Here is a 19,453-nt window from a genome sequence, read left to right as displayed (position 1 = left end):
ATAAAATTATTCTTTACAAATATTATTTTGAAGTCAAAAAAATAAAAATTATTAATAATATTAATTAAGAAGATTTTCTTTCAATCTGGATGAATATGTACATTTTTTTCGTCAACTTTTCTTAATAAAATTTTAAACCATTGATATTACTTACTTATTTATATAAAGCAATGATAAAATGACTGATTGAAATAAGCAAAGCATAACTATAAAAAATGTTTGTCCACCAGGAAACCAGGATTTCAGCAGTGTGTGTACATTTTTTGTGCATTGCTCTGTTGTAATCAAATAGTTTACGGAAAAGACGTGAAGACTTGCTAACACTTCTGATCTCCTGAAAAACGGCATATATTTTTCGTGTACCAGGAGAACATAATTAGAAAGCCTGCGTTTGCAAGCGACGCTACGAATTGCCGAGCAAGGAAACGCACCTCTTCGCATTCCTAGTTTCCTGAAAAACTACAAATTGTTTTTCAGTGACAGGATTCTAGGATTTACTTATTTATACTTCTTCTCATTTAAATGCAAACATAATCAACTTATACAATTATAGAAATGATATATTTCGAAAATATTTATAGATTTATTAATAATAATGCGCAACTTTTGCGAATAGTAAATAGTAAATTACGATTTTGCTCCTCGAAGAGTTCGTCGGTGCGGTGATAGAGATTCACGATTTTTATTCAAAGACAACAGGCTTTTCTTCTATATCATTATCTAAAAAATAAAATGCGTTAAATTTATATAAAACTTAATAATCAGCAAATTACTTTCACCGTTCTTGTCTGCATCATCCAATTCTTGATGCTCCTCAACGTCTTCTTCCTTTTGTTTCTTTAGTATTCCTCTATCTTTTATTGGCTTCTCTTCATCTAAAGTAAAATTGATATTTCATGAGATATGCGTAAGAAGAGAGCTTGGACGCTCTTCTAATACCTTTTTCCACCTTCAAAATTCGCAAAATTCGTCTCACAGTTCTTTCAGAAATCCGAAGAGCTAACGCATGTTTCCGTGCTGAACGCGTTGGAAACAGCTTAATCGAAGCCCTCACTGCAGCGATGTTTTCGGGTGTCCTCACATTTTTGGGTCGTCCGGGTGGTTTTCTCTTCAGTGCAGATCCTGTTTCCCTTACTCTTTGAACCCACAGCAAAATCGTTTTCCGGTCTGGAACACTTTCATTAGCGCGTAAACCAAATCGTGTGCGAAACGCCCTCTGAGTCGCAGTTACAGATTCGCCATTCTTGTAAAAAGCCTCCACTACAAATCCTCGATGCTCACCCGACCAAGGCATTATGACCAGGGGATTAATTCTTGAATAAGCAAAAATACATCATATTGAGGTTATGTAGCTTTGTTTTGGTATAAGTTTCCTCGACAGATTTCGTAATGTGAGTTATTTCTACCTCGTACCATTTTTTTTTTAAATGTGGGAGTTATTTCTGACGCACCCTATATAAGTACATCCATTACAAAAATAATTACATCACAATTAAATAGGAAAATAAAATGAACATTCCTGTTTTGATACCTCTTTTCATTCATAATTGCTTGTAAGACTGGAAACGTGATTTTTCTACCAGGACAATATGAAGTCAGTAAAGCGTTTTCAATATAATTTACTCCTCCTGGTGGATGTTAACAGATATTTTAAATTTTGTTAATCTTTAAGGAATTTCTTTGTTTAAACGAAATTATTAACAATACTATTTTAATAATGAATCTTGTTCTTAGGAAATATTCTTAAAACATAATATGCTTTTATATCAAAATTAAAATTGTTGTAATTTTCTTTTAAATATTATTTATTTGGTTTCGAAATGTATAAATAATATTGAAATGATCGTTTAATATAATATTTGTATAATTTAATACATTTAAAGCTATTTCATAATTAGTACTAACGAGAAAACATGATATTACGCTAAAATGTTGTTTTTTTTTTTGAGAATAGTAAAGAGTCGTGTAAAATAAAATGTGTCCATATATTCTGTTATAATTAAGGTTTTGCTTATTGGTACATACATATAAATACATTTGCTTTAAATAACTTTTGATAACATTAAGTAAAATCTCGAATCTACTTTTTTTTTCGTAGTATTAATATTATTTCTGGATTCATAATAAGATTAAAAAGTCTTGAAAAGATCTAGATTATGCGAAATTTCTGTTCGCCATGAGAACGACGCGCTCCTCGAAAAGCTCGTCGGTGCGGTGATAAAGAGATTCACGAATTTTATTGAAAGAGAACAGTTTTTCAACGGGAACTGACGAAGCCAAAGGAGTGTTGAACTTAATGAAGACCCTTTTCACGTTCGGGTAGTCGTTCAGCATGGCCAGATCCCTACGGTTATCGCTCAAATACCTGAGCACCTCAATCTCAGCTTGAGGATGCTCTGTAAAAGATACATCCTCGATGTCAGGACCGAAATCGAAGTCGTGACCTTCGGGTAGTTCAGCTGCTTCTGGCTCATGTACCTTTTGATATCCGGTTATCACTGCTTGGATAAACAAATCTCGCAGCCTCTGCCGATCGGCGGTTTTAATGGCCGCAAACCATCGCGTCTTGAAGACTGGATGTGACAAGCTTGCGATGACCGCGCCATGCGAATTCGGCCCTAACCCAAGCAATTCACCGAAACGCTCCTCCAATCCATCGGCGATAGCCTTCAGGACTGGATGAGAAAACCTATGCACTTGATCCATCAATTTACGTACTTTATAGCGCAGCTCTAGAAGACATGGCAATAAAAATCCGTAGTAATTGTTCCTCTCGCTCTGTAACTTATCCAAAGCTGAGGTTAATGGTTCCATACATTTGACGTGCTCCTGCAAATACGCTACATCTTTCTCGGTGAACGGAAGGTACTCGTTCAAACCAATATTGTTCAGCAACCAAAGCTTGTCTTTAACTTTTAAGATCTGTGCGAGCGCGCTGTGTATCGAGCTCCATTTACGAGCATCCGGGAGAATCAATGTAGTTTCGAGCGTCTTCAAGATTACGTCGAAGGATTTTGGTTGCGAGACGGCCATCCAAAGGGCTGAACATTTACGCAACGCTTCATTGTGAGTACTTTGGAAAGTGCTGCTTTGTATGGCTTTAACTACATCGACTGTAGCCAACAAACATAGCGTATGAGAACGCAGATGGGTGGGTTGACATCGTTCGTCCAATTCCAAACCGGCAGCAGGAAGATTTTCGAATATAAGATCGTCGTCGTGACCGACCAAAGAATGCGTGTATCCGTACTCGTTGAAGTCCTTGGCAAAGTTGATGCCATTATCGGTGACTATTGTTAGAATCTTCGATGAGTTTAAGTTGAAGTCTGTATTGATTTCTGCCAGCATGTGAGAGATTTTGTTGTAAGACTGTGCCTTTGGGAAGCGGCGACATGCCATTGCCGCTGATTTCCTCTCCAAACTGTTAACATCGATCCAATGGACGCTGGCATTCACGAACCTCGAAAGACTCGTGGACCATACGTCGACGGTAGTGCAAACGAATTGCGCATCCTGCAAAGCCCTCTCCACCTTCTGGGTATTTTCACTGTGCAAATCTAAGATCCTTTTGCTCAACGCTCTATGGCTGAACACCTTCTCGATGGATACGCAGGTGCAAATATGATCCACGATCGCTCTAAAGTACTCGCTGTTCAGAGTCTTCAATGGCACCAGTGTGTTCACAGCGTAATCCATAAGCAATTTTTCTAATTGTTCTTGCGTGAATGAACATTTACACCTCTTCCTCGATTTTTCCCCTTCGCCAATCGGATGGATAGGAATGTTTCTCTCCTTATTGTAGCGGCGTCTATGCTTCTCCAATTTGGAAAGCTCAATGCAACCATGGATGCGTTTGATATGAGATATAAAATTGTTGCTCGAGTGATAAGTACCTTTCACCTCCGTCCTGCTGTCAGTACATCTCTTGCAAATAGCAACAATAGTGCCATCATTTTGATTGCATTTATCCGGCACCACCTCGAAGAAGGTGCCGTCTAATATGGCTTTACAGGAATTCGCAATCCTGAATGGTTCAGTCTGCGGTACAGCGTTATCCACGATTGTATGGACTTCGCGGCTCGTCCCCGGTCGAGGATGCTCCAAAACTAAATCTGTGTTTTCTGAAACAAAGATTTCAATCCAATTAATAAAACCTCAATTACACTTAACGTACCTTTATCACTTTCGTCAAGATCTACATTATGGATTTGATTTTCATCTGAAATGAATTCATTTACAAAATGATTTCCATCTCGTGCATTTGAAGCATCTTCCGCATCATCATCCACTGTCATAGTATAATCTTGGTCCAAATTTTCTGGCATTATCTTCGGTTTCACATTCTGCACATCCCCATTCTCGTTATACTCGTCCACCTTCGCGATTTCATCCAGTTCCAACTCTACAATGAACTCCTGTGGATCCAGCTTCAAAAGATCCTCCTGAATATATAGATAATAAAAATGTAAATATTTTATACAATATAAATATTTAATTGATAATAATATATAATAATTTAAAAATAATACTTGCATCAACTTTTTCTACTTTAATGAGATTCATTTCTGCATTTGGCTCCTCCTTTGAGCAAATCCTTTTATTAACATTGACCACTTCCTTAATTTCTTCTTCATCCTAAATGTAATAGAAAGAATTAGTATTGTTAAACCCATTAATTCAATAAATCTATACAATTAAAGATTTAACTTAAACATGATACATAATTATCAACAATTGTTTATCAACAATCCATACATGTTTTGTGTTGCATCAAACATTATTAGTAAGCACTCATTTTGTAAAATAATATCTATTGAAATGATTACAAAATTAATTAATGGACATCAGAACTACATAAAGTGTTTTATTACTATATAAAATTTAAGCATAAACATAAAAATGTAAAAATATTATAAATTATAGATGAATTCTACATATAATAATAACTATGACATTTATATTTAATGATTGAATACTTTTTTATTTACATAAAAATCAACACAATAATACTCTGAAAGTCAATATCAAGAATATAATCCTTGCCATCATATAATAAAAGTTACACAATATTACATTGCAATTACACCAGCTGTGCAACAAAAGGGTGTTAACTGCAAACACTCTTAAGATCTAAATCTTACTCTTGGTGTGAACAACAAGTGTATTCTGTTATTTGATAACAATGTACAATTTGCTTTTCCTGACTAAACTCACAATCTCTAAACTTTGTTTAAAGTCTGAAGAAACTGAATGATTTACCTTAATCTCAAGCGATTTCCTTTTGGAAGGCATGTCCTCAGCTTCTCGCAGCGAATTCGTACTTGCTAATTCAGATCAATTCACTGATCGAATGATATGTAAACAATCGAATAACAAATAGTTGACCACTTACGTCCCACTCACATATCAATAATAATGATATGCTTGGAGAACTGTCAAAGACGCATATTCAGCAGGTGATTCAACATAACTAACTGAAAAACCACCAGATTTGAACGATTTCATAACAAAGAAATTCAAATTTTTCTTATTTTATAACGGAAATTATTCTGTAAATTGTGATTAACAGCGCTACAGCTTTCCATGCATTATTTAATATTTAATATGTAACAAAATTGTCTTATAGATTTTGTTTGGTGAGTATTTAAACATCGTTGTTTTTGAGAAAATAAACAAACAGTTGCTTAACCTATGAAGCAAATTACGTAAAATATTCTATTCTATTTCAATGAGCGTGTGCACATACTGAAATGACATTGTTGCTGTTAATATAAATTGCAAGAATTAATAACAAAATGTATTTGCTAAAATTACATATTTTGTAATTTATTGACTCATTTTGACTCATTGAAATACTAATGTTGCAGATGGCGACACTGATTACACTGACGTAGGTCAGGCAATATCAATTTTTAACTGAATTTTGAAGTAAAAACATCTTTGAATTTTGTGACAAGAACTGTATTTTTTTTTTATCCTTTGGTTAGTTGATCAGCAGCAAGAGAAATTCTACGCTGGAGGAAATATCCATTAAATTGCAAAGATGAGCGGGGCAAAGTTGTTGCAGTTGCACGATGGCCAGGAGATAATTTTAAAGGATAACGTTGAGTTTACTGATGTTGTAACCTATAAATTGTATGTTTATTTACTTGTTCTTCTTTAGTTCACCATCGGAAGGTCATTATCAAATTCGTATGTTATAGAAGAATTGCCAATATCAAGGGTGCACTGTATTTTTAAGAAGGATAGCAATAATAAATGGTCAATTATTGACAAGGTATTATTTTCATTGTGTGCAGGGATGATTTATCTTATTTGCTTGGTCTTTCACAGAGTTCGAATGGCACGATACAGAATAACAGGAAGTTGAAAAAGAATGAACCATCAGATCTTTTTGTTGGTGACATATTAATTATAACAGAGAACATTAGATTTGAGTTTTTAATGCATAACAGCAATGACAGCACTCTTATGGTAGCAGGTAAGTGAAGGAGGCATGTTTGTGTTTAGTTAGTAGTATAGTGAATGCATTGTAGATCAAAGTGAGATGGAAGTTATTAATTTAGTAGACTCGTTTAATACAACACACAGTTCATCGAAAACAAAAAAACCCAAAGGTAGACCTCCTCTGAACAAACAGCCAACCCTAATGGTACCAATGGTTAAAGAGATTGATAAAAATGAGTTAAACAAGCCAGGCCCTTCGCAGACTGTCATTGATTTTGAAGAGGAATTGGCCTGCAGCATCTGCACAGAGCTTCTGGTAAAAGCTGTTACCCTGAACTGTCAGCACACTTTCTGCTCATACTGCATATCACTGTGGAGGAAAAACAAGAATTTATGTCCAATTTGTAAGACGAAGATTAAAGAGCATGTTCCTACTTTATTAATTAATAATTTAGTTGAAAAGGTGAGTTTATTTGTAATGATTGATCGAGAAACGGAATTATTATTATATACGTTTCGATTTAGGTTGTGGAAAATCTTCCGCTCGAGGAAAGGAAACGACGTGAAACTATAATCAAGCAGCGCGAAGTTGTGGAAAAGCCGAAACCAAAGAAGAAGGCGAGGAAAAATGCCACGAGTAACGGCAATCGAAGGTCTAGACGCTTGCCCAGGGATTCCATGCCAATCGAGATCAGCTCCGACGATTCTGCCAATTTTCAGGAACTGTTTAGCGACGACGATATCGACTTGCTGGAGGTGGATCATTATTACGGTGGGTACGGGATATGTTTTATATGCCACAATCCTGGCCATTGGGCGAACGGTTGTCCATCACGCTATCTTTGTACGTGAAACATTTGCATTATGCAAAACACTAATCATCCATTAATTATTTTGTGTTGTAGGATTCGAATTCTAATGGTGTCATCATGTTATTTTATTCAAAAATTTATATTTAGTTCTATTTATATTATAAGATTTCAAATATTAATAATAGTTCAGTTTGTTTCTTCATATCTGTTCTCATGTACAATAATTACGTTGCTGCTCTTGTTACTATTTATATATTTGAAAACAACAGATTATTTCGTTTCATTTTCACTGATTAGTAAAATTATCACAATAAACGTTTACATTCACCTATTCCATTTATTTTTTCTAATACGTGATTACTTCAAATAATCTTATTATTTATTGCAGAGAGATCATCAATCATATATTTCAATTGTTGAATTACAAGCGAAAATGTACATAAAAGTACATATAATCATTTAAATAAATTAATCTGCAGTTAAAATATTTTCTATTATTTCTACTAACTTTTGAGTCATTTGAAATTCATTTAAGATACTTAGCATATTATGAATTAACGCTAACATTTATTTCAGATATACGCGTGTAACAAGTAGAGCAATAATGTATACAATCAATGATGTAATTGTTGAATTCCTAATGAAAGTACAAATATTTTTTTATAAATTTGAAATAAATAAGAAGTGACAAATATTATTTTCATCCTCTAATTTCTATTTACTAGAACATTTCACAATTTCCTTCGATTTAATGAAATTAACGAATTCAAACAAATTATCAGAGCGAAATATTTTTTATAGATTTCATTACCCTAAGTTAGTTTTTTTTTTCTATCGGCGTCAAGATGTCGTTGCAGTCAAATAGATGTATTTAAAGTTTTAAACTTATTACACACTTCATAATACAACGGAACCTCGCATAACGAGCATTTTGCTTAACGAGCAATTGTAAGAAAAATGACTCGCTTAACGAGCGACGTTTCGCATAACGAGTGACGATGAGAAGAGAAGTCCCGGATTGTGCGCCTGCTACATCATTTTTACACATATTATGTGTATTTTTGAATATGTTTCACTATACGAGTATTTCACTATATAACGTTTCGAATTATTTAAAATAATTACAATAATAATAACATTTATTACAACAAATCACCATACTACAAACTCAAGTAAAGGGAACATTTACATTACAATTAACAATGTTTAAAGAAATTATTAACTTTTATACTGTTAATCTCTCTATAAAACATTCAAATTATATAAACTAATCAAATTATTTAACCCAAATTTCAAAGTTTATGAGCTTACTATTTTTTTTAACTTAATGTCTTACATTCATTCATTGCACCTGAATGTAATAGTAAAAATTGAATTTACTGACACCAAAAAAAGATTGACAATTGTGCATTTATTAAGACATCATTACCTAATAATAAATATTGAATTCAGTATTAAAGGTACCATAGACTAAGATTTCTCATCAATCATTTCGACGACTATATCTATATAGGAAGGTGGATGAATGGGCGGATTTCTCTCGAGTATGTCTACAGGTCACATTTTATAACTAGCAGATGTTCAACCTGAATTAGCTCAAAGCGCAGGACACATTTTCAGTACCTGGAATTTTCGAAAACCTAGTATAAATAAAATGAAATAATTAACATAAACAATATAAAATATATATTGGAAAATTAAAAAAAAAATTAAGAATGATAAAAGTTAGATTTTTCAAAAATATTAATTAATTGCAATAAATTTGAAATTAGTTAGTTAAATAAATTTAATAATTAAGTCTTAAGAAAAAGCAAATATTAAATAATAGCAACAAATTATAAACATTGTTTTTATATTAAAGTCTAAGGGTAACAAAATTGAAATTAAATTTGTTAAATAATTATAACAACGTGGAATTATTATAATGATTGTTTTTATGTGTTTAATTTTAAAACTAGCAGATGCACGTTACTCGTGAAACCGGAAATGGCTTGAATTGCAAAGGCGCATCTTCAATTCCGTGCCATTTCCGAGGGTAAAAAAGAAACAACAAAAAAAATCCGTTGTTCTTCTGCAGAAGTGTAGCGACGAGAGCAGGTGTTGTTTAAAGGGACAGAAAACCGTTGAACAATCATGCAATTAGAGCTTTTTTTTATATTTTTTACCATTCTTCATTTGAGACGATTGCCATCTCCAAACGATTGTCATTCTTAGAAGAAATGGTCATTCGGAAATGGTTCTATTACGATTATTTTCGTATTGTTTTATATCTTTTTTTGGCGCCCGTTCGCGCAACTGGCGGCAGGCCCTTCGGAACTTGTCGAGTGCAGCTGCCGCACGCGTTTTCCAGCTGTTAAGGGACTGGGGACTCGGAACAGCTGTACGCACATAAAGAATAACTTCCAGTTTTCTGGCCACGCTCCCCAAACCGCAGAGGCCGGCTCCCTATTTCGACGTTACAGCAGCCAACGACGATCATCATTCGTCCTCGCGCCACCACCTAAGACGGAATCAGTTCTTCCCCCTTCAAGGATTACGCGCGCAAGTTGAACAAGGATACGCATCCAGTCAACGTCTTAGTATGAAACGCAACAACAATAACAACGCTAAGCAGAAACATGATAAGCCGCAGTCGTCGGAGGTGCCGAAAGTCGCTAACAGAAATAGACGTGTATGTACAAATATTTTTTTTTTAATTTTATACATTTAGAATAACACTTCCTTTTATCCTTTTTTAAACTTCTCATCCGCTTCAGGTATTCTTCACGCATTATGGATTATCTACAAACAAATTTCTGAAACGATATTCTTCAAATAGTAATTTTATGAAAAAGACCGTTAAAGTAACATTAACTACCCTAAATACCAGATAAATAAAACTTTCAATACATTTAGAAACAACAAACAATACATTTGAAATATAAACCGAAAACAATCCTTGATAGCTTTTATTTGTGTATTTCGATTTTATCTATTTAATACACAATGAATCAATTGGATATTCCACGTACTTTGACCGTTACATTAATTTATCCATTTACTAAATATTCGTTAAATTTTGAAAAGTTCTCTTCTCTATAAGTTTCCTTTCATTTGATTTAATAAATAACACTCTTTCCATAGCTCTTCAATGTTTTATGCAATACACAACTATTTCAAGTGAAATTTTATAGAAATGTGGAGCCCTTTAACTGAAAACTTATTTACTAACAAAATTTTACTATATTTGTATAAAATGATCAATTTTTAAATATACTATTGGCAATAACTAATTTCTATTTTTCCACAAATTATCAAGGAAATAAATCATGGTTTTATAGTAAAAGTATTAATTAATTTAATTTAAATGTAATTGGATTAATTTAAATTAAAATTTAAATATTATCTTGATATTATTAGAAAACTAGTGATTATTAATGGTGAGAAAACTAACGTTTTTGAAGAATAAAACTCTAAGATTTTGTGATGATTGTGAAATTGATTGATTGAGAAATTGTTTTACTGAATGTTACTGCAGGGGAAACAGAAGAGCGGACAGAAAATGAACGAGGCGCTGATGATGTGCTTCGAGAAGATATGCGAGCTGCAGAAGGAATTGGAAGGAGACATCACCGAGGAGGATTACGATGATGCTCAGGTCGCGGGATACGCCGCTTGCGCCTTGGAAACGATGTCATTCCTGAGAGCCGAAGGAATGTCCGAGGAGGATCCGATCATGAAGGTGCTGAAGGAGAAGCTCCTCAGTAACTGACGAAACGATAATACCAAAAAAATAAACGCTTAATCTAGTCATTGGAAAGAAAGCTCTAGTCAAATCGAGAGAGAAAAAAAAAATATATTGACAAATATAATATATATATATTTATTTATTTATATAGTAACTTCTTATACATTCTAAACTATTATTGTTTCTAGGACTAGCACAATGTAATTATTGCAAAATAAAAAATGTGTTTGTATAAATTTATATGTAATATCTTCGTGGATGAAGTTCGGTTCTACTTCTGCGTAGGTTTGTGTCGTAGATCTGCGCCTTGGTAGGACATCCGGATGAGCCTTCTGATCTCCTCGACGGGGATGGTTTTCAGGTCGACTCCTTTCAGCAGCTTCTTCAGCTCGACGTGGGCCAGAGTGTTGGGAGCTGGTGCATCCATCGATTCGACGCCGCCGGACAGGGTCATTGTTGCGTAATTTGCGGTCGGTACGGGAATGGGGGCTGCTTTCTCTACTCTACTTTTCGATGGGGTGAAGAGTATGTGAGAGAGAGAGGGATAACGACGGTTAGGCTGTGGATACTGTAATGGGCGTGCGATATGATGATGGTATGACCGAACGACATCTGGTCCGCTCGAAATGCAGCGTGCTGCGCAAATGCTTGTGCTACCAATGTTATCTGAAGTGTTCTGTGCGTTCGGTTAGCGTTGGGGCTCAACAAACACACACACGCACGCACACATATTCACAAATTTAATTAAAGCCCTCTGCGCGATCGATCGTCACCACCCAGCTGATCCTTTGCTTATGTTTGGAACGCGTGACTCATCGTTGTACTGTAACTGGGGGTGTTTTTGCTTGGATCTCAAAGGGTCACAACACTCATTCAATCAACAACTATCGTTCTATAACCAACCCTTATATTTCTTCAATTGAGGATATACTTCAATAACAAACAAAGAACATAAAATCTCTAGTCAATTTTATTTATGATTTGATTCATAAGAATTATTTTAGAAAACATTGATTTTAATTTATATTTTTGAACCTTTTAACATTTCTATAATTAATAACAAATTATAGATTTTCGGTAATTATATAATCATCTAAAGTTTTCTTTAACACTTTAGATGATTTTAATAAAACAAACACTTTCTTTTAGTTATATTTTGACCCCAAGACTTCTGTAATTGTATAGAAATACAATTATGAATCCACTTACCAGCAAATGATACTTTAATAATTAATTGGTTTGTTCTGAACCAGAATAATCACAATCAAATTCTTCACTTTCATTTCTACACGTTAAAATTACAATAAATAAATATTTTACTGTGTCTATTAGTTATAGGAATTATGATTATGTGTGATAATAACTTCTACTACAAACAGATGCGATTAACGTGAATCATTATATTATTCACATTATATGATAATATTGTTTTGCATCTACATCTGAAAACATTCATTACGTGAATCAACATTACAAATCTAGTTCTTCACTCATTACATAAGTCACATATAAATAAAATAGAACATTCTTATATAATCAAAGCTCTGCTCTTCACTAAATGTTGTCTGAGGTTTATTTTCAATATGAATTAGAGAAAAATATTCAACATTTACATTACATTTTCTATCATGCTTTGGCTAGATTTGAGGATTTCCGGTTTTACTCGTTTTATCACATGTCTGATGAATTCGTTATCGGAGCAACTCCATGCCTGAATTAATAGATTTAGTTTAGCAGCAATAATGTACTGAATCCCTGACGCAAATTCAAGGATAAAACAATTAAAATTATTAAACGTTACAAATTGATTGTTTATTTCTATTAACTTATCTTTCGAATCAGTGGTTCCCAATCATATTCCAGAAAAAATATTGCTCAGCGCTTCCTGGAAATTATTATTTTTTTAAATTTTAATAACACTTACAGTTATTCATCGCCACCAAAAGCACCTGTGACCATCACCTGGATCGCTGCAGCGCCCACTTTGGAAATCACTGCTCTAAATAATCTCTCAACGCTAATAATTAAGATCCATTTTGATATAAAGCTATAGAATTTTCTTCAAAGAAGTTATGAAATTATTCCAACTTCCTTGTTTCATTCTCTCTGCTGATAATTGAAATCTAATCCTATATTTTTTAAAACCTGATATAATAACTATATTAATAAAAATTCAATAAATCATTAAAATTTAACGTTATTAATATATTTGATTAAAATTCTGCAAATATTGTTTATCTAATCATGACAGTTTGAAAGTGATATTACGCAATTCACTTAATGCCTATAGTATCGTAGATTACTGTTTTCTGTAGCAAAATTCCATAAATTTCTTTGAGGTAAAAAGATATTTTAATTTAGATTAATTTCGAAAATTATTCATTGAACCTGAGCTGAAATTTTGATTATACTATATTATATAAAATAACTAGTCAAAATTTCATCAAAAACTGTAAATTTCTCATAATAAACGACACTTTAAAAGATATTTGTGATGCAAATTTTGTATATAAATCTTTCTATGTTTGCTTTGTAAATGAATAGTTTCCTTGAAACTAAAACACTGCCTTGTTCAATTGAAGAGTTTAAGCAATTCCCTTTATAGAATCTAGTACAGATTTGTATAGAAATCAGATATTACTTGTATTTACTGAAATTGAAACTAATTGTCCAGTATAGATTAGTTTCCTTGAAACTAAAACACTGCCTTGTTGAAAGCTTTGTTCAATTGAAGAGTTTAAGCAATTCCCTTTATAGAATCTAGTACAGATTTGTATAGATATTTTACTTGTATTTACTGAAATTGAAACTAATTGTCCAGTATAGATTTCTTTTATTGACTTTTACTTTTGCCTACTACTTTTTTCTAGTAAATATTGTTTTGGGATATTTCTATAAAAGAACTAGCGAATAGTAAAATATAAATTTATTATTATGTAAATGTATATAATATTTTACTAAGACTGTTGTGTATATATTACAAAATGTCTGTCTGGTAGAAATGATTTTTGTTTACAATTTGGTTTGCAGAAATATTGCTCGAAACATCACAAACACACTTAACAATATTACAAACTAGAAACAAAAGAAGTAAAACAAAATTCTAACAATGTATATTTGTATATAAAATTAAATCACACGTATCAATATTTTATGTCATCATTCTGTGTCTCTCGTCTTAATGTCTATACTTAATGTTAAAAGATAAATTACGCCTCAATCAACAAACAAATTATAATAGTAAGAACATAAAAAATATAATGCAAGTGAAAAAATAATAATTAAATTCAATTGCGGAGATCAAAAAAAAATATATATATAACATGCATGGTATCTGTTAAAAAAGTAATGTAACTAAATTATATAAATGAATTTTGTTAAATTATAGATTTAAAATTTAAAAAAAAATTGCAAACATTGAGATTCCGTTTTTTTTTTCTGGATTGTAGATAAATTCTGCTTTAGACGTTATTGACTAGCAACAAGCAAATGTTAACTATCCTAACATTGCGCTGTGAATTTTTGGATGATAGTTTGCACGCTCAGTTCTGTGGTCGGAATCTTTGGGACAACCATGTCCTTCCTCCTGTCCTTCCAGTCCTTTATTACGTCGGTGAACCTCTCCAATTTGACAATATCTTCGAGTTCTGTGTATACCTTGATCAGTCCCCGATAATCGTACTCCAAGCAGGAATACGTCTCTCCGAACAGCTTCAAGCTGATGTCAATGGAGCGCAGGTATAGTTTCTCCGCGTCCCTGTACCTACGCATATGGAAGTTGTACAACGAAGCCAAGTGTCCTAAACTCAGTCCCACTTCGTAATCATCGGCGCCCAAGAGATGCTCCTTAATTTGGATAGCCTGAAGGTGCATCTTCTCTGCCTGTTCGTACCTATTCATGCTTTGGTATAGCCGTCCCAAATTCCCGTAATGTTTGGCAGTGTGCACGTTGATTTTGCCGAAGAACTCCAACGAAACATCCAGTGCTTCCTTGTGCAAAGTCTCGGCGGTGATGAAGAATTTGTCGCGAGTTTCTTGGTTGGCCTGATGACGCATATCGATGGCCATCTCCTCAAGGATCAAAGCTTTCACGCGATGCGTGGACGCTAAAGCCAGGTGGTTCTTTGGCACCAAATCTGTCAGAACGTCTATTGACTCTGTGATCACTTTTCTAAAGAAGAAAATACAATCTTTAATAAACAAACAAAGTATATCGGATACACGGATAACTTACATAGCTTCGGTGAAATCACCCGAACTGTATTCGTGGACGTACATCGCGTAAGCCAGGTCTTCTTTCACGAACGCCACCTTCAGACTCTTCGCACCAAACATACTCAACCTAATGTCCACGGCTTTTCTATATAATTTGACGCTGTCTTCGAAACGGTCGGTGTTCAAAAGGTAGAAGCCGTAGTCCATCAAGATGTCCGCTAAAATTGGGTTTTTATCGTGTTTGAACTTTCTCTCGGCAAGGCACAGTGCTTGCTCGATCAAAAGGGCGGCGTGCGCAAATTTCCTTTTGAAGACGCAAGCTCTCGACGATATTCTAAGTACATCTATGATCATCCTTGTGGGCATGCTGCTTTTCAACAGAGTTATCGATTTGTGTGCCCATTTATAAGCCTGCAACACAAGAATTATTATAATCATCACAATTTTGAAAAGTCATAATCAATCAACATACCTCATTGTATTCACTTCGCATTACGAACAAATGCGCGAAAATTGCGTAGAGTCCGCACAGATTCGGCAATGTCTGCAAATCCTCCAATTCCTGTATAACTTTGTTTGCAAGCTGGAAAGTGTTTTCAGCGTGTGTGAATAGTGAATACGAGGATTCAACAAATAATCGCCTAAAACAAACATAACACTAAATTATTGACGGAAGCTGCACATTGTTGTTTTTGCAAATATTTGTAAGAATAACCATAAACAAATAAAACTTTATGATCCCAAGTTATCTCACAATTATATGTAAATACAGTAGCTGAAAGTTATCCATAAATCAACTAAAAAAGTAAATATTTCTATGTATTTTAATAATGATAATTAACAAATAAAGATTACGTAGACTTAATAAATTTAGAACATGTATGTTCTAATTTACAAGATGCTATCCGATATTTCCCAAGAGAAAACAGCATCAATTGAAGAAACGTTTTTATTCATAGCAAAAACAAGTTTATTTCAATCAGAGCGAAAAAGCGTTACGTTTCCAAGGATTGACCGATGTGACCTCTGCGAGAACCCTTCTTCAAGACCTTCCATTTGAATTACACTACATTCAGATAATGTAATGCAACAACAAAAACTGGCAGTGTGGGAATTCGCGATGTGGATTTGATACGACACGGAAAGAAGCGACGATTGCAAATTGATCTTAATTGAATGACAATGGAGGAAAATAATTGAGGATAAGCGTTCGCGTTTTATGTAGTTAACCGTAAGGTCGTTGGACAGAGTTGAACAGCATCAATTAAAGATTAATAAAACCCAATGAATACTATTTAGATGGAAGAAAGGAGAAAAAAAAGTACGTATGAATGGACAAAGCGCGTACAGGTCATACGACTCGAATAAGTGAACTTATCTAATCCGAAGAATAAAGGATACTTGTATTATGCGCTCTTGATTATCTGAGGCGAAAGCTGATTTGCAGATGCTGCTACAATAAGGAAGTAGATTTAAGATTTAGAATCTTACAAATCAATCGTTCTCCATCATTAACTTTAGAATCACGAGTTTACATTTAAAATAAAGTAAACATTTCGTAAACTAATTAAATTTAATTTATGACTGCTTCATGTGCATTTGATTATTTTTAATAAATTAACATATAATTAATATTGTTTGTTTTTAGCTTGGAAGATAACAGTTTAGAAATGTACGTAAACTGTAATTAGTGAATATTTTTGCAACAGTTATCATACTTATTTAGCATTTTGTGATAAGAGCAAATTATTGACTATTTTAAATGTTGAAGGTAATGGATGAATTCAAGTTTATTTTTATGAATGCGCTAAACAATGCTCTAAACATATTTTAGTTAGCATAAAGCAACTAAAATATCATCGCTCAGTAGAAAAGACTGGCGATTTTGGGAATTTTAAATATGTCGTGTCCCAGAGGATAATGAAAGCCCCCATAATAGAAATGTAATTGGTATGGTTCTTACCTGTGGTAGAGATATAAGAGTTTCTTTAGAATATGGACGTTTCGCTCGAGAGTCAGGCAGTATTTTTCAGTCATGTTTAGGATTTCGTGAGCGATTGGGTACCAGCCTAATTCGCTGAAAAATGCCCCTATCCGAAGACCATTTTCTATAACGCAGTAATCGTCCGGTTTGCTGTTACTTATCGCCTCTTCAAACTGTTTCACTACAAACTTGTCCAATTCTGGGTCGAAATCTTTCAAGTCTCCGAACATTTTCAAGAACTGTGACCTTGTGTGTTTCACTCTAAGTACCTTGGAGATCACATTGTATTCGCTCAACTCGTACGAAAGCCAATAGAAGCTATTCTTCAAGTACATCTGCAACAAAAAAAAAATAAGGAAACACTGGTTAGTTACCTGAAATATGTACCTGCACGACCTTTTTTTTTTACTGAATGAAATTTTAAGAAAATTCTCTGTTAATAGAAATAAACACTTTTCGAAGTCTTCAAAATAAATATTGAAATTTTCATTAAAGTATAACTTGCAAAAATGATACCAAAAATAAATTATTTGTTTTTAAATTTTGCAATTGATGACACAGTAGGAAAGGCTTATCACTTCTTTAAAAAGTGTGCCAACAATAAAGAAACCGTGTTTGGGTTAAACGTTTCGTTTATCTCGAAGCGAGTAAACAAAATATCGCGGAAATTATTTATAAAGCACAAGGAGAAATAAAAATAAATAAATAGACGAAATGTGTAGGATTATAATCATCGACCTCTCACTGCTACTACACATTCTCCGGGGTGTTCGAAAAATATAAATAAATAAATGAAATAATCATAAACGTGTCGAAGGATTTCTATTTACAAAACATGTTTTCATTCTCCTCGTGTACTTTCTTTATCGCATGCAAGAGAAGCAGATTTCGATTTACCCATGAAAAGTACATTGAAATTATCTATCGATGTTGTAAAGAATTAAAACCCTGGATTCTTCAGAAAATAATGATAACAGTAAGCAATTAATTGCAATTTGAAAGGCATCGAACATAATAAAGAACCAAACTGCATGGTCACCGTTAGTGCAACTTTCATTACGACTTATGGTTATTGTTACACCAAAGAACAGAGATCCCTTTACGTTGCTATGCAATTCGTTGCGTAATAAACCTGTTTAGTATTACTTCGAGAGAGCTTCCCCATTTTGCTGTTCTCTTCATCTATTACTTAATTGGGGCCGACGTTCTGCAAATTGCATTCAGTTTCTTCTATCTCATTCAACTTCAGAAGTAATTTCAATAAAATTATACATTTAAACAAAACTAGTTAAATATATAATAATGTTTTTTTTAAAGTTTTATACAATAAATTGCAAAAATGTATACATTTTACGATATAAACGTTCTTTGACTAGTTTATCTTAGTTTCTTATACTAATAATATATCAAGAAAATAAAATAATTTCTGCAATAAACAGGCTTTAAAAATAAATGACAATTGTTTAATGATTATTAGCAATTTCCTTCAATAACTTTGTTGTTCTCTTTTCCCAACTGAATGGTCCAGGAAAAATACTCCATGAGGAAAAACATGTGTTCCTACGTAGTACCTTCAATTTGCAGCAATTGATTCAAAGAACATGCGTATTTTTTTGTTGTTGTTGTTGATAATAAGGTAGCCAAAACAAAGATTACAACGTTAAGGATTGGAAAGCCTTTGGAATTAGATTGCACTTATGCAAAACCACGATTTGCATAAAGAACTGATTGCAATTGTCTGGTATGCAAAATGCATTTAATTTCCATCATTTGTATAGAAGGCTTTGCAAATAAAAATCAGGAACAAAACAATAACAAGGATGTGGCGTCTAGGTTCTTACGTGAAGACGTCGACGATGATCAATCAACCTTGGATTATTATTTCTTTCTTAAATTCTCCGCACGCACAGGGGGGTAGTATGGGAAGAAGTATGAATTAAATGTAAACATTACCTTGTAATAAATATCACAAACTATATGATCGGGCAGTGAATCTAGACTTTCGTGGTGGTGAATATCATAGTTATTAGTTATAATGTTGTTGAGGCAACAACTGTAAAGCGATGGTATCGGCTTCTTCATGACTTCTTTGTCCAGGTTAACCATATCTGGACTTGCGTATCCCCTCACTCACAACACTGAACTGACAAAACGATGGTTGGATGCGGTTCGATGATCCAGCTTCTTGTTTCCAATATTTATGTACAAGACCTAACAGTGTTACCAACAACAGCAAAGAAAGGAGTCAACGAGATGCGCGTTTCTTTT

At 33.5% G+C, this 19,453-nt stretch overlaps 5 protein-coding genes across 8 annotated transcripts; 2 read left to right on the top strand and 3 right to left on the bottom strand.

Moving 5' to 3' along the window:
• Positions 1 to 629: 629 nt before the first annotated feature.
• LOC108567045 lies at positions 630 to 1,381 on the bottom strand. Its single transcript, XM_017927240.1, has 3 exons — positions 940 to 1,381; positions 774 to 875; positions 630 to 720 (listed from the first exon to the last, which is right to left on the bottom strand). The coding sequence occupies exons 1-3, from the start codon at positions 1,292 to 1,294 to the stop codon at positions 683 to 685; spliced, it is 495 nt and encodes a 164-aa protein (XP_017782729.1). The 5' UTR covers positions 1,295 to 1,381; the 3' UTR covers positions 630 to 682.
• A 597-nt stretch (positions 1,382 to 1,978) lies between these two features.
• LOC108567043 lies at positions 1,979 to 5,437 on the bottom strand. Of its 2 annotated transcripts, none has more exons than XM_017927236.1 (4): positions 5,260 to 5,437; positions 4,534 to 4,635; positions 4,184 to 4,442; positions 1,979 to 4,121 (listed from the first exon to the last, which is right to left on the bottom strand). In XM_017927236.1, the coding sequence occupies exons 1-4, from the start codon at positions 5,290 to 5,292 to the stop codon at positions 2,155 to 2,157; spliced, it is 2,361 nt and encodes a 786-aa protein (XP_017782725.1). In that variant the 5' UTR covers positions 5,293 to 5,437; the 3' UTR covers positions 1,979 to 2,154. The 2 variants fall into 2 exon arrangements, with proteins under 2 accessions (XP_017782725.1, XP_017782724.1); XM_017927235.1 differs by having other exon boundaries at positions 4,175 to 4,442; positions 5,260 to 5,436.
• Positions 5,438 to 5,867: 430 nt separating this feature from the next.
• On the top strand, positions 5,868 to 7,574 carry LOC108567044 (E3 ubiquitin-protein ligase RNF8-B-like). 3 transcript variants are annotated; one of them, XM_017927238.1, is made up of 7 exons: positions 5,868 to 5,928; positions 5,988 to 6,103; positions 6,164 to 6,277; positions 6,334 to 6,481; positions 6,537 to 6,910; positions 6,973 to 7,291; positions 7,353 to 7,574. In XM_017927238.1, coding segments are annotated over exons 2-7 (1,017 nt in total). In that variant the 5' UTR covers positions 5,868 to 5,928; positions 5,988 to 6,043; the 3' UTR covers positions 7,355 to 7,574. The 3 variants fall into 3 exon arrangements, with proteins under 3 accessions (XP_017782727.1, XP_017782728.1, XP_017782726.1); XM_017927239.1 differs by lacking the exon at positions 5,868 to 5,928 and having other exon boundaries at positions 5,935 to 6,103; positions 6,973 to 7,219; XM_017927237.1 differs by lacking the exon at positions 5,868 to 5,928 and having other exon boundaries at positions 5,935 to 6,103; positions 7,353 to 7,573.
• A 1,913-nt stretch (positions 7,575 to 9,487) lies between these two features.
• Positions 9,488 to 11,033, top strand: LOC108567023. The gene is made up of 2 exons (XM_017927207.1): positions 9,488 to 9,930; positions 10,777 to 11,033. The coding sequence occupies exons 1-2, from the start codon at positions 9,841 to 9,843 to the stop codon at positions 11,008 to 11,010; spliced, it is 324 nt and encodes a 107-aa protein (XP_017782696.1). The 5' UTR covers positions 9,488 to 9,840; the 3' UTR covers positions 11,011 to 11,033.
• A 3,348-nt stretch (positions 11,034 to 14,381) lies between these two features.
• LOC108567054 (amyloid protein-binding protein 2) lies at positions 14,382 to 19,410 on the bottom strand. Its single transcript, XM_017927256.1, has 5 exons — positions 19,139 to 19,410; positions 17,165 to 17,520; positions 15,674 to 15,842; positions 15,221 to 15,612; positions 14,382 to 15,157 (listed from the first exon to the last, which is right to left on the bottom strand). Exons 1-5 carry the CDS (start codon positions 19,289 to 19,291, stop codon positions 14,488 to 14,490), a joined length of 1,740 nt encoding a protein of 579 aa, XP_017782745.1. The 5' UTR covers positions 19,292 to 19,410; the 3' UTR covers positions 14,382 to 14,487.
• Between the last annotated feature and the right edge of the window lie 43 nt (positions 19,411 to 19,453).

This window comes from Nicrophorus vespilloides, unplaced genomic scaffold, assembly GCF_001412225.1.
Source record: "Nicrophorus vespilloides isolate i.1.1-1 unplaced genomic scaffold, Nicve_v1.0, whole genome shotgun sequence".
In the NCBI taxonomy this organism is placed as follows: Eukaryota; Metazoa; Arthropoda; class Insecta; order Coleoptera; family Silphidae; genus Nicrophorus; species Nicrophorus vespilloides.
This window is presented reverse-complemented; position numbering and strand designations above follow the sequence as displayed.